This window comes from Portunus trituberculatus, chromosome 38 (genome assembly GCF_017591435.1).
Source record: "Portunus trituberculatus isolate SZX2019 chromosome 38, ASM1759143v1, whole genome shotgun sequence".
Classification (NCBI taxonomy): Eukaryota; Metazoa; Arthropoda; class Malacostraca; order Decapoda; family Portunidae; genus Portunus; species Portunus trituberculatus.
In genome coordinates this window covers 19338191-19353418 of record NC_059292.1, presented here as the reverse complement: position 1 = coordinate 19353418, position 15228 = coordinate 19338191, and the positions used below count along the sequence as shown (strand labels likewise).

General features: G+C 38.0%; 1 protein-coding gene across 1 annotated transcript in view; it reads right to left on the bottom strand.

Moving 5' to 3' along the window:
* LOC123514889 overlaps positions 1 to 15228 on the bottom strand; it is a 564015-nt gene that overhangs the window by 94825 nt on the left and 453962 nt on the right. The window contains exon 39 of the mRNA XM_045273148.1: positions 8229 to 8423. Coding sequence (XP_045129083.1) covers positions 8229 to 8423 — 195 coding nt within the window. The remainder of the gene's footprint in view (positions 1 to 8228; positions 8424 to 15228) is intronic.

The window sequence follows — 15228 nt, the reverse complement described above, 5'->3', positions numbered from 1 at the left end:
GTGCCCCAAGACTGGAAAAGAGCTAACATTGTCCCAATTTATAAATCAGGTAACAAGAGAGACCCATTGAACTATAGACCAGTGTCACTTACAAGTGTGGTAGCTAAGATGTGTGAGAGGGTGGTGAAGAATAGATGGACAGACTTCTTGGAGAAAATGACATACTTTGTGAGTGTCAATTTGGTTTTAGAAAAGGGCGTTCATGCACGACAAACCTGATATGTTACTATTCGAGGGTGATAGATGTAATACAGGAAAGAGATGGTTGGGCTGATGGAATATATCTGGATTTAAAAAAGGCCTTTGATAAGGTACCACACCGGAGACTGATCTGGAAACTTGAAATGGTAGGAGGAGTGCATGGCAGTTTACTAAAATGGATGGAAGACTTTTGGTAGGAAGAGAAATGAGAACAATAATTAAGGACAGACCATCAGAATGGGGCTTGGTGGAGAGTGGAGTTCCACAGGGATCAGTGTTGGCACCAGTAATGTTCGGGTCTACATAAATGACATGGTGGATGGGGTGTCCAGTTATGTGAGCCTATTTGCAGACGATGCAAAATTGTTAAGAAAAGTGAGATGTGACAAAGATTGCGAACTACTCCAGGAAGACTTGGACAGAATATGGAAATGGAGCTGTACATGGCAAATGGAGTTCAACACGACAAAATGCAAGAAATTAGAGTTTGGCAAGAGTGAAAGAAGAATCAGGAGTATGTACAAGATAGGAAATGAAGACATAAAACCAGTCATGAAGAAAAGACCTTGGGGTGACAATTACCAATGACCTATCGCCAGAGAGACATATAAACAAAATAATTGGAGAAGTATTGAACTTATTGAGGAACATAAGAGTGGCGTCAGATATTTAGATGAAGAAATGATGAAGAAAATAATTACTGCAATGATAAGACCAAGGCTTGAATATGCAACAATACAGTGGGCTCCGAACTTAAAGAAACACATAAGGAAACTAGAGAAAGTACAGAGGGCTGCAACAAAATGGTGCCTGACTTAAGAGATTTGACTTATGAAGACAGACTGAACAGAATGCAACTTCCGACCCTGGAAAACAGAAGAGAAAGGGGAGACCTGATAGCAATATACAGAGTGATGATTGGCATGGAAAAATGGATAGGGAAGATCTGTGTATGTGGAATGAAAGAATGTCGAGAGGGCATGGGAAAAACTAAAATGGCCACTTATAGGAGAGATGTGAAAAAATATAGCTTCCCTCATAGAAGGGTGGAAGCATGGAATAGTTTAGACGTGGAAGTGGTCAACGCAAGGAATATTCATGATTTTAAGAAAAAGCTGGACATTAGTAGATATGGAGACGGGACAGTACGAGCATAGCTCCTTTCCCGTATGTTACAATTAGGTAAATACAATTAGGTAAATACACACACAGGGTAATGGAGAGACAATCTATATGAAAGAGATTAAAGTAACCAAGCTTGAAATAAAAGAGTTAATGAAGGAACTGGATGAAGAGAAGGCAATGGGACCGGATGAAGTCTCAGGCAGAATACTGAAAGAATGTAGGGAAGAACTAGCAAGTCCTATATACAACATCATAAAATGCTCAATAGAAAATGGAACAGTGCCAGTAGAATGGAAAAGAGCTGAGGTGGTTCCCATATATAAGAGCGGAAGGAAAGAAGAACCTTTAAATTACAGACCGGTATCACTAACTAGTGTAATATGCAAAATGTGTGAAAGAATAATAAAGAAACAATGGATTGAGTTCCTTGAAGACAACAAATTAATATCAAATAGCCAATTTGATTTTAGAAAAGGACGGTCTTATGTAACTAATTTTTTGAGTTTCTATTCTAGAATAGTTGATAGAGTACAAGAGAGAGAGGGATGGGTTGACTGCATCTATTTGGATTTAAAAAAGGCGTTTGACAAAGTGCCACACGCAAGATTACTGTGGAAGTTAGAGGAGAAGGGTGGCTTAAAAGGAAGCACATTGAGATGGATAGAAAATTATTTGAGGGGGAGAGAAATAAGGACAGTAGTTAAAGATATGAAGTCCAAGTGGAGAGCAGTAGAAAGCGGAGTGCCACAGGGGTCAGTATTGGCACCAGTACTTTTCCTCATTTATATTAACGACATGCCAGAAGGAGTGAACAGCTACATAAATTTGTTTATGGATGATACGAAACTGTGCAGAGTTATAAAGCAAAAGGAGGATTGTGAAATACTGCAAGAAGACCTAAATAAGATCTGGGAATGGAGTAAGAAGTGAAATGGAATTCAATGTGAACAAAAGCCATGTCATGGAAATGGGAAAGAGTGAAAGACGACCTGTGGGAATCTATAAGATGGGAGATGGAGTAGAACTGGAGAAAGTAAAAAGGAAAAGGACTTAGGAGTGACGATGGAAGAAAACAATCAACCAGTAAGCCATATTGATAGAATTTTTAGAGAAACATATAATTTGCTGAGGAATATTCGAGTAGCATTTCACTACATGGACAAAGAAATGATGAAGAAATTGATAAATACTATAATAAGACCCAGATTGGAATATGCAGGAGTAGTGTGGACCCCTCATAAAAAGAAACACATAAGGAAATTGGAGAGGCTACAAAAAATGGCTACAAAAATGGTTCCAGAACTTGAAGGGATGACATATGAGGAGAGACTAAAGGCTATGGATCTACCAACCTTGGAACAAAGAAGGGAGAGAGGAGACCTGATACAAGTCTATAAATTGATCAACGGAATGGACCAAACGGATAATGAGAAACTGATTCCAAGAAAAGAATATGACACCCGAAGCACAAGATCGCATAGTAAAAAGCTGAGAAAGGGAAGATGTCTGAGAGATATTAAAAAATATAGTTTCCCGCAGAGATGTATTGAGACGTGGAACAGTTTAGATGAAGAAGTAGTGTCTGCAACGAGTGTGCACACTTTTAAAGTAATATTGGATAAGTGTAGATATGGAGACGGGGCCACACGAGCATAAAGCCCAGGCCCTGTAAAACTACAACTAGGTAAATACAACTAGGTAAATACACACACACACACACACACACACTCATACACACGCACACACATTGTCGAAAAATGTAAGGAGCAACCAAAATTGTTCTATAGATTCATATATGGAAAAATTAGACAAAGAAAAACAATAGAAAGGTTAAAAGGAGAGAACGGGATGGTGGAAGACCCAAAAACTATGGCAGAACTATTAAATAATAAATTCCAGGAGGTCTTTACTAAGGAATCTAAATTTGAAAGGCCACAGGGTAATAGAGAGACAGTCTATATGAAAGAGATTAAAGTAACAAAGCTTGAAATAAAAGAATTAATGAAGGAAGTGGATGAAGACAAAGCAATGGGACCAGATGAAGTCTCAGGCAGAATACTGAAAGAATGTAGGGAAGAACTAGCAAGTCATATATACAACATCATAAAATGCTCAATAGAAAATGGAACAGTACCAGTAGAATGGAAAAGAGCTGAGGTGGTTCCCATATATAAGAGTGGAAGGAAGGAATAACCTTTAAATTACAGACCGGTATCACTAACTAGTGTAATATGCAAGATGTGTAAAAGAATAATAAAGAAACAATGGATCGAGTTTCTTGAAGACAACAAATTAATATCAAATAGCCAATTTGGTTTTAGGAAAAGACGGTCTTGTGTAACTAATTTACTGAGTTTCTATTCTAGAATAGTTGATAGAGTACAAGAGAGAGAGGGATGGGTTGACTGTATTTATTTGGATTTAAAAAAAGGCATTTGACAAAGTGCCACATGCAAGATTACTATGGAAGTTGGAGGAGAAGGGTGGCTTAAAAGGAAGCACACTGAGATGGATAGAAAATTATTTGAGGGGGAGAGAAATAAGGACAGTAGTTAAAAATATGAAGTCAAAGTGGAGAGCAGTAGAAAGCGGAGTGCCACAAGGGTCAGCATTGGCACCAATACTTTTCCTCATTTATATTAACGACATGCCAGAAGGAGTGAATAGCTACATAAATCTGTTTGCAGATGATACAAAACTGTGCAGAGTTATAAAGCAAAAAGAAGATTGTGAAATACTGCAAGAAGACCTAAATAAGATATGGGAATGGAACAAAAAGTGGGAAATGGAATTCAATGTGAACAAAAGCCATGTCATGGAAATGAGAAAGAGTGATAGACGACATGTGGGAATCTATAAGATGGGAGATGGAGTAGAACTGGAGAAAGTAAAAAAGGAAAAGGATTTAGGACTGACGATGGAAGAAAACAATCAACCAGTAAGCCATATTGATAGAATTTTTAGAGAAACATATAATTTGCATTTCACTACATGGACAAAGAAATGATGAAGAAATTGATAAGTACTATAATAAGACCCAGATTGGAATATGCAGGAGTAGTGTGGACCCCTCATAAAAAGAAACACATAAGGAAATTGGAGAGACTACAAAAAATGGCTACAAGAATGGTTCCAGAATTTGAAGGGATGACATATGAGGAGAGACTATAGGCTATGGATCTACCAACCCTGGAACAAAGAAGGGAGAGAGGAGACCTGATACAAGTTTTTAAATTGATCAACGGAATGGACTAAGTGGATAATGAGAAACTGATCCTGAGAGAAGAATATGACATTCGAAGCACAAGATCGCATAGTAAAAAGCTGAGAAAAGGAAGATGTCTGAGAGATGTTAAAAAATATAGTTTCCCACACAGATGTATTGAGACGTGGAACAGTTTAAATGAAGTAGTGTCTGCAACGAGTGTGCATACTTTTAAAGTAAGATTGGATAAGTGTAGATATGGAGACGGGCCACACGAGCATAATGCCCAGGCCCTGTAAAACTACAACTAGGTAAATACACACACACACACACACACACACACACAAATACAAAAACAAAAAATTTTCTAATCTCTCTCTCTCTCTCTCCTCCCTTCATTTCCCTCCCTCTCTTCCTCTCGAAAGATAAGCTACATGCGTCCCGCTTGTGTCTAAAATATTAGCAAATGTCACTCTCTCTCTTTTTCTCCGAAGAGAGAAGCATCCACTTTTCTCTTCGAAGGCGATATAGTGACTAAAAAATAGCAGCATAATACACAAAGACGACAAGTATGACAAGCTTGCACGAGTTTCCAGCATGGCACTACCACCCGTATATCATACAGGCAGGCTTTTTTTAATCATCCGGCGCGAAGGGGTTAACACCCAGCCTGAGATACACCAACTAGCACCATTGCTTTCCTGACATCTAAATTATCTAATAACTTTCTAATATTTTCTTTGTGCACTATGATTTCCTGCAATCCTTAGGAATGCAATGTCCTATCTGGTTCTGGAAAATCCTCTTCTTCAGTGAACACAGTTTTGAAGCTCTCATTCATTATTTCACTCATTTCCTTTGCTGTTTGGTATGTCTTCCATCCTTTAATTATTTTTGTATTGTTTCTTATTCTTCATCTTATCATTTATAAATTTGTAGAAAAGCTTGGGTTCATCTTCACTTTTTTTTGCACCACATCTTTATCAAAGTTTCTTACTTCCTCTCTCCTTACTCTAATATGTTAATTTCTCAAATCCTTATACTGCTGTCTGTTATTATCATTTCACTGCTTTGTGAGTTTCTTCCAAGCTTTATCTTTCATCATTTTAGCTTTTGTACATCTGGCATTGTACAAAGCATGTATACTTTTCTTAACTCTATAGATAGGTACGTATTTCTTTACTCCTTTGTTATATTTCTGTAGGAATATTTAATATTTCCCTTGTATTGTCCTTCCATTCATAATGTACAGCAAAAAACTTTAATTTTTCAGAAACTGGTCTTGCATAATTTAATCTCTCTTTTTTGCAGTCATCTCTGTATCTTATGCCATCCTCTTCCTGCATTTCTGACTCTAATGTCACATGATCACTTCTTCCCATTGGACTAAGGTATTGGATGCTGGGAGGGGGCTCTGGCTTCTTTTGTGAATAGCAGATGAAGCAACGATGGTTCTTCTACCCCCCTGTACCTTGTCTTCCACTCACTGATTGAATTTATCATAGTCAACTGGAACACCTCCTTGCTCCATTATCCAGTATTACCCATTACTTTCATCTCTCTCCAGTTTATTCTTTTAAGTTAAAAGAGTTAAGAGTCATAGTTCTTCCATCTCCTTTTATCATATTATCTAAAAACTTAATCACCTCTCTTTGCATATCCTGATGTTCCTCAGTTCCCCATGTATTTGTCTTAGGTGGCACATACGTAACTAAAATTTTCCTTTTTTTCAATTTCTGTTTCGATTATTACTCCTATTACTTTCACCATACTATCATTATATTGCACTTTCTCCACATATATATTACCATGAACCATTATTGGCACTCCTCCTCCTCCTTTACCCTTCCTCCCTCTTCTCCAGCTATTATATCCTTCTCCTTTAAAGCTAATATGGATCTCCTCTTTTAGTTTTGTTTCTATGATGCACATTACATCCAGTCTTTTTTCTTTCAAATAATCTCTAACCTCCAACACGCAATATTAGTATAAGTCACTCTTAATTTCTTGCCTCCTGCATGACCTCCTCCTCCTTCTGTAGATACCACTTCTTTAGTCTCATATCTTGAACCCTCCAGTAGAAATCCTTTTTCCTGATCTTCGTCCTTTTTTGTTTATTTCCTTAGCTTCATTTCTTAGTACTTACTCCTTCTTCCTCTCTTTTAGGTTCATGTCTCTTTTTATCCATATATCCTTAGATTCAGTATCATCTGCCAGCTTCTCTTTTCTTATCATTATTTCCTCCAACACCACCTGTGATCTCATTCTCACTTTCACTAGTCTCCTACCCCCTTCACTAAATCTTCCCAATCTAATCACTTCCTCCACTTCCTGGTCCAACTCCTGTGTGCTGTCCTGGACCTATTTGATAATAATTTTTGCTAATTCTCTCTTTTCATACTCTCTCATGAACTTGTTTGGATTTTTTTCCTACATCCCCAAAAATTAAGAAAAATTTTCTCTTATCCATTGTATCTCTAACTAGATCTTCTTTCATCTTGATTGCTTATATAACAGTGTCCTTTGTCTTTTTCTGAATTTGCCTCCTTATTACCTCTGAAAATTTAACTTTTTACTCTTCCTGCTCCTGTTTCCATGCATTTTGTAATTCTTCCAGTTTGCTTCCATTCTACTTTGTCTTCCCCATCCTGCACTTTTCCTGAAGGCTCCTTAAGGAGTCTTCATAGTTGTGACACGGAGCCTTTAGTATATAATTTTGTTTCTTTATCTCCTGTATCTCCTCCTTTAATCCCTGATTGATTACACTGATCTTCTCACATTTGACTTATCTCAATCTCAGCTCTGTGTTTTCTGTTATCAGTCTGTCCTGCTTGTCCATTAAACTCAACATCACTTCCTTCATGTACCTTATCTCTTTTTCCATGCTTATCAACCTCCTCATATTGCCTCTTTCGTCTCTAAATCCAGAAAAGTCCTTATCCACATTATCTTCAGTCAATCTCCTTAGTCCAATAGGTGTTTCGATAAATCGCTGATTTTCACAAGATATCGTTTGTTTTGATAGCATACGTCTTGCCGCACCACCCACCTTCATCTCTCTCTCCATTTTTCCGTCTATATGATATCCAAATCTCATTTATTATGGAGACAGGTTCTTGATTTTGATGGTACAGGTGGTATACTGCATTGTTTATATTTTTTCATTCATATTCTTAAATTACTTAACTAATTTTTATGCAAATAAAGCCACTGTTGGACAATGAGATATGTATAGTACATTAATCACCAACTAGTATGTCATTGCCATAAAAACAAAATTGTACGAGTATTTAATGTAAATAATTTGTACTGCCAGTATGTGGGAGACGCACTGCTTTATTGTATATTTACCTATTATTGTATATCTATTGTTTTATTTACATTGTTGTAAATTTGTGGTGAGTGCTCCAAAAAATATGTAACAAGTACTGAGCCAATAAATAGTCCTATGAAAAAGGTTAGATAAATTTATAGATAACAATGATAGATGGTCAAATCTATGTTTACAGGAGCTGCCTTGTGTAGGTCAACCATCCTTTTGCAGATCCCTTGATTATGTTTTTTATGTTAGTGGTCGAGTATATGGTGAATACATTCTCTTATGAAAACAAATATTTCTTAAATTTTTAATCATCATACTCATATTCAATGTAAATATTAAATCAGGTCAACAAAGATGTAATGGAAAGAAGCATACCTGATGTCTCTGAAGGAAGAATATATCTTTCAGTTGTTTTTTGGAGAGTTGGTGTTTTCCATGAAGATGACGTTCTTCCATTTCCCACAGAGCTGATTCTCTAGACCTGAGAAGCTGATGTTTCTGTTGCAGGAACTGCCGTTCGAGGAGGGCAATTCTTTCACGGTGATCATCTCCTAATCTTCTAAGAGATGTCTGTAACAAACATGATACATTAATATTTTTTACGTAAATACATATTTCTCATTACAACGGTATCTTGCTATAACAGACACTCTGTGAGTGAGTGGGTGTCCATTACTGTGAATTGCCTGTTAAAGAGAGAGATTTGTCCATGAGATCCTTAACTGACCCCTTATCCCTCTTTTCAGTAAAATGTTCTCTTTTAACCCTTTCAGGGTGCAAATAGGTTTTTGGGTCATGTCTGTGAGACGCAAATTCGGCCAAAAAATTGAGGTTTGCAAAAATGGAAAAAATTAATATTCTCATGCATAATAGTGTTACACATCTACTGTAAAAATTTTAGGTCTCTACTCACGCTGGAAAGTGGTGCAATAATGATGGGAAGTTGGCTTTCTGGTGGTATGTTATGTGCTTTTGAGTATTGCCATTGTAGCGGGTGGTTATTTTCCGCCGCAACTTGGGCAGGTGTTTTCACTAAATTACACAGAATTTTCTGCCTGATTTGAACTGCAGTTGCTCAGAAATGCTCCAGAATGTGCTAAGGTAATTATTTTTCACACCTGTGCATACATTATGCTTATACAAATAACATAAAATACGTTTTTAGAGTGTTTTCTTGATGTACATACTATCATGAGCGAGGATACGCATGCCCATATATGGTAATATATGAAATACGCAATATACTACCAATAAACGAATAATATCTGGCATATCTGCTCTCTAACAACAAGATTTGATCATTACTCTTGTTATTTCTGTAAATAAATGCACAAATAGCCACTAGCGACGTCATGAAATAATAATAATTGTGAAAAAAAGGGGCATCTGATACTCTACTGTGTGGATGCCATTGTGACTATATTTTTCTTACCACGCAACTGATGGCGTGTCCCATGAGTCTAGGGAGGATGAGAGAATGTCATCTGGCAACTAGCAGCAGCCAGGAGGCGTGCGGTTTAATTTTGTGACTCGTCAAATATGGGACCACGATCGTGTACAGAGGCATTTCCCTCAAAGCCACGATCGTGGTCCGGAGCACTGAAAGGGTTAATAATGTAAAATGATAATTTGAACATTTAAACCAATTACTGTGCAATAATAAAAATCTTTTAAGCAAAAACTCTAGAAAAAATTATATCAATTTACAGATGCAAGAACATCCAACTTGATGCAGGACCACATGCAAACTGGCTGTCTAGTTGTGGTCCTAGGTTTCACCAGGATTCCCCCACTATTACCACCTTGCTAAAGATCACATTTTTTGCCTTCTTTCTCTGACCTTGCCTCAGTTCTTTATCTTCTATCTCTGTCCTTTCTTTCCCTCCGTTTCTATATAAATTGATAAATTTCTAAAATCATATCTGAAATCATTCTAACTTTTGTTCCACATCATCGTTGAGGTGATGTAAAAAATCTCTTACCCATGCTAAACGTGGCATAAGAGCAGGGGAGTGCTACCTTGCTGATAACTCCTCCTGACTAGACTCGCCAGTTAGTCCTCAACTGCTCTCACACACACAGTCTACCTAAGGACCGTTCTCCTGAAGTAAGTTTGCCATATGGCCACCTTCACAGCCAATCTAGGACAGTAATCTACAAAATGAACAAGTACTTCTTGGAAGAAGTACTTGGGATAGAGATGAAGGGGGGGAATGCAGGGTTGGAGAAGCAGCTGTGTTGTTGACATTGCTTAGTTTATGCTGCTGTGCCATTTACTGCGGCGGCATAACGTAAGCACCATTTCTTCTCATTTCTATTCACTACTCACTTGTTAATTTGTCTTCTGTAAGTTATTTCAGCTTGTTTATCATGTCACACATGTTTTCAGCCATGTGGCAACACTGCACAGGTGTTTAGAGGCAACTGAGTTTGTGATTACGTATATACACCCTACACTACTACATTCCTCCATTCCAAAATTGTGCTCTGAAAGATTCCAGAAGCTTATAGAGCTTCCCACAATACAATATAGCAGGGTTATGGTGTAACATGCAGTTATACATATGCACCCTTCACATAAATTTCAAAAATTATAGGAACTCAAAAACCAGCCTTAGAGTTCCTTTCTGGGGAGGGGACCATAATTATCCTTAGGTTGAACTGCTCTTTTGGTAATGACCCTAAATGTTTTGACACGCCCCCAAAATTTATCTTCATTAACTTCTAGTCTTAGATCTAATTTTCAATCTCTAGAACACCAACTCTCCTCTATTAAACCTTATTTTTTATTCCTCACCAAAAATAAGGTATCTGAAGCAACTGACAGTAGCCCCTTTTCTCTTCCCTCCTACTTCCCCTATCCTCATTTTTGTTCTAAAGATGGATATTGTGACTATGTGTACAATGACTTGACTTGCTCTTGAATCTTCCAAATTTTTCACCATGTGGCTTCAACTCAATAGTCACTTTCTAAATTTATCTGTGTTTACCTCTCGCCTAACTCCTCTGACTATAGGAAATTCTTTGACTATTTAACTTCAAACATGGAGCACATTCTGTCTTTTTATCTATTTGTGTAGATCAACATCCTTGGAGATTTCAATGTTTACCACCAGCTTTGGCTTTCCTCTCCTTTCTACTGACCATCCTGGTGAACTAGCCTTCAGCTCTGCTATCCTCTATGACCTCGAGCAACTAATACAACACCATACAGACTGTCTTGAAGATACGTCCAACATTTTTTACTTTTCCTTAGCTCTAATCCTTCTGCTTATGCTATTATCTTATCTTCTCCGTTGGGCTCCTTTGATTACAATCTCAGATATGTATCTTGTCCTTTTTCTCTAATCCCTCCTTAGGATCTCAAATTGGAGGTGCCTCTACAAGTTGGCAGGGACTTGAAGAGGTATTATGCAGACCCCTGCTTAATGAAGGGGTTACATTCCTAAAAAACCTTTTGTTAAGCGAATTTTTGTTAAGCAAACCAATTATAACAAGTTTAACCCCTGACTTGAGCTTCCATTGAGAGTAAACAAAGCGAGAGTGCATCATAGTACAGTAAAAGCTTTAATGAAAGTAAAAATTATAAGTTAAACATTTAAGCAATTTAATTTATGACTAAGTCATTGTAATGTACACTAATGTATGTATGTAAGTAACTTTATAATGTTGATGATCTTAAATTTATGAAGGGAGGGAGAGTGGAGTGGGAGATACACTAGCTGGCAATTTGTGGAATGTAAACAAAGGGCACATCATTGTATCACATACAAAACTTATGTATCACATTTCCACAAGGCTTTCCATTTTATCCATTGCAGAGTCATGAGTTCAAGTGGTTCTTTTAGCTTGCAAGGAAGATATGATCTCACCAGCCTTCTTAATAGAGTCTGTTGACTTGAAAATGGTAGACAGTAGATGGAGTCAAGCCATGGTGGGAAGCAATGCTATTAGTTTTCTCGCCTCTCTCGTGTCTGTGAATAATATCCAGCTTCACTTCAAGAGTAAGAGACTTCCTGGTCTTCTTAGCAATGCTAGGTGACATTGCAGGGTGTTTTGGTGGCATGTAGAGCGAGCTGCTGCTGATGCTGTTATTGTTTTGAACTAGGAGAGTGAGTGGTGTGTGTGTTGTCCACGAGAGGCACTGGTGTATTAAAAAACCTGTCGGCTTGCGTGATATGGCGGGGCTTTCAAACTTGGAAAAAAATTACCTGGATAAAATTTCGTTAAAGCGAGTTTGGTGTTCTTTAAATGAGCAGATGGTGGTAAAATGAAACCTTCGTTCTAGCGAAATTTCCTTGTGTGAACCTTCGTCAAGCTGGGGTTGCCTGTACTGCTTTTATGTCAGAGACTCATCTCTGTGTGCTGAGCAAAAAACTAAGGTGACAGTGTCTGACATGGAGGCATATGTTCCTCACTCTTTCTCTCAACCAAACCTTTCTAAACATTGATTAAACAGAGCCTGTTCTTGTGCTATATGAGATAGATAGGTTGCCCATGAAAGGTACATGACCCTTCCACCACCTCAATCTCAAGTGCTTTATATTTCAGCCTAGAATCATGCCAAGTCTCTTCTCCAACTTGCCAAATATTCCTTCATTACTAGAAAATGTCAAAATCTTTTGAATTCAAACTCTCCTCAAGATTTTTGACATCTGGCCAAAAAATCTCCAATAACTTTGATATGCAAGAGATTAAAGCCATACAGCAGTTGTTTGAGGGATTTGAATGGTCACCCATTTTAGGAATGTAGGCAAACTTCCACCTAGAATGAAAAATAGAAGTCAACAGAGAGAGTTGTGAAGCAAGGTATTGAGAAACAATAGGAGATATCCCATCAGGTCCATAAAACTTCTAAGGGTTCAGGCCAGGTAGGAGATGGAAAACATCATTGCAAAAAATCTTAAATGAAGGTATGAAATAGTCTGAAGAAATACAAGCCCAGAATCATCCAAGGAAGAATTATTAAAAAGGTCTGATTACATGAATTCAGCTATAGAGACGGATGAGATGGCAATGATGAAATGAATAAAATAGAGAAAAATGACAAAGTTATTGGAGATGTTTTTGGCCATATGCCAGATGTCTCGGGGGGACTTGGATTTTGAAAGATTTTGACATTTTCTATTAATGAAGGAGTGTTTGGCAAGTTGGAGGCCAGAAATATAAAGTACATGAGATTCAGGTGATGTAAAGCTCATGTAACTTTTGTGGGCAACCTCTCTATCATGTATAATATGAGAATAGGCTGTGTTAGTTCACCAGAATGGTCAGTGAATGGAGAGGAAAACCAAAGCTGGTGGTGAACATTGAAATCTCCAAGGATGGAGATCTCTGTGAAAGGATGGAGACTAAATGTGCTCCACTTTTGAGAATAGTCCAAAAATTTATCATATTCAGAGGAGTTAAGTGACAGGTAGACAGCACATATAAATTTAGTTCTCTCTCTTTCTCAATGGAAATAAAAATGATTCATACTAGGTATGTACATTATGAAATAAACCCACGTAAATTTTGGAAAAAAAAAAAATTATAGTTTAGTTACTCTTGGCAATTTTCTGAAGATGACAAACAAGAGGAAACAGTTGAAAGTACTTAACTTTTATGGTAAATTAATCATAAAAAGCCCTATACATACATATTGGTTCCATGAAAAAATAATAAAATTATTGCCAGCAGGGGGCATTGGTAGTTGGTATAAGCAAATCATACTCTTTTTGTAATTATGATGAAAGTCAAGTAAGCCTTCTTATCATATACAACCTACATTTTGAAAGATCTTTTACAATATCTGGGAAAAAAAACACTGTTAGCGGAATGCAGCCATGACACAGCATGTACACCTTTAAGCCGTGTCCACACTATCGAGCATGCTCGACGGGCAAACAGTGATACCAGATCACAATTACTAGTGAGAATGAGGGTTGATGACGTCAGAAGCGGGAAAACCACAGGCAGGGATCTGGCAACAAACAGTGCTACCAGATGTAGTTTAGCCCACAATATCTACTCCTTCACCTGGCAAAGACTGACGGGCAAAGTTGTAAACTGATGAGTGGTGTCAAATACAGATTCAGTTTCACTCTGACCCTGCTGAAGAGTGGGGTGCAGGACCTGTCTCACCATGCTGAACACAGTCGAGAGGAAGGAAATAGCCTGTGTGGGATAATTCTTGGCATGTGTATGAAAAAGCAAAAACAAGCCAGAGCTCAGAGGCGTGTGTGGTGCAAGGACTGGTTGAGGAGAAGAGAAGAGTTGGGAAGTCATGCAACTATATATCGCAAACTCCACGACAAGCCTGAAGATGGTTTTATCCAGTATATAAGAATAAATAGTTTCCACACACTCCTAGCAAAAGTGGAACAACAAAACAAGATACCCACTTGAGGCAGAGCAAGTGCAAACTCACTCACAGACAGTTGCCCGCTTGTTTGCCTGCAGTCTCCTTGCTTCTGAAGTCACTTTCGTGCCTCCCACTCACCCTCCTTGGAACAGGATCTGGTATCACTGTTTGCCCGTCGAGCATGCTCAATAGTGTGGACACAGCTTTAGATATGTCACAGGCATTACGAAGATGCAAAATCCTCATGTTGAAGGGGTTAAGTGCCAAACTTGAGGATCATGAAACTCAAGAGAAGGTGAATTCATTTAACCAATTTAGTGAAACTAATATTCATGCAATGTAATTGTGGCCTGTACATTTTAGAGGCATTGCACATCACCTCTCCTTGAAATAATCACTCATGTTTTGTCAGTCAAAGCATAAAGTTCATGCATTTACTATATACATCCTCCACTTATATTTCAAAATCTTGGCAATTCCAACACCTGACAAGGAGTCCCCTTCTGGGGAGGGGACCACAAATGCCCCCAGATTAGACTGTTCATCTGGTATTGACACTAAATGTCTCAACATCACCCCTTACTTTTTCTTCATTAACTTTTGCAACATTTGCAGTCTTAGATCTAATTTTCAATCTAGAAAATCCATCTTTCCTGTATTATACCTTATTTCCTTTTCATCACTCAGATACAAGTTTCTGAAGCAATTGACAGTAGTCTCTTTTCTGTTCTTTTCTGGTGGCTAGGTGGCTCAAGACAATGTTAGATAGGTGTGGGATTGACAACAAGAGGTTCACTGCAGGTAGTGTTAGACCTGCCTTGGCATCTATGGCCAAGGCGCTGGCTGTGCCAATTGCCACTATCATGGCTAAGGCTGGTTGGACGCAGGAGGCTACGTTCGCTAGGCATTATAATAAAGATATACTCCAGGACACCGATCCATTTCCAGAGGCGGTGCTGGGTTCTGTGTAATTCATGTTTATGTATACACCTAACCCTCTGTTATCACGCCCTTCCATAGGGAGGCGGTGGC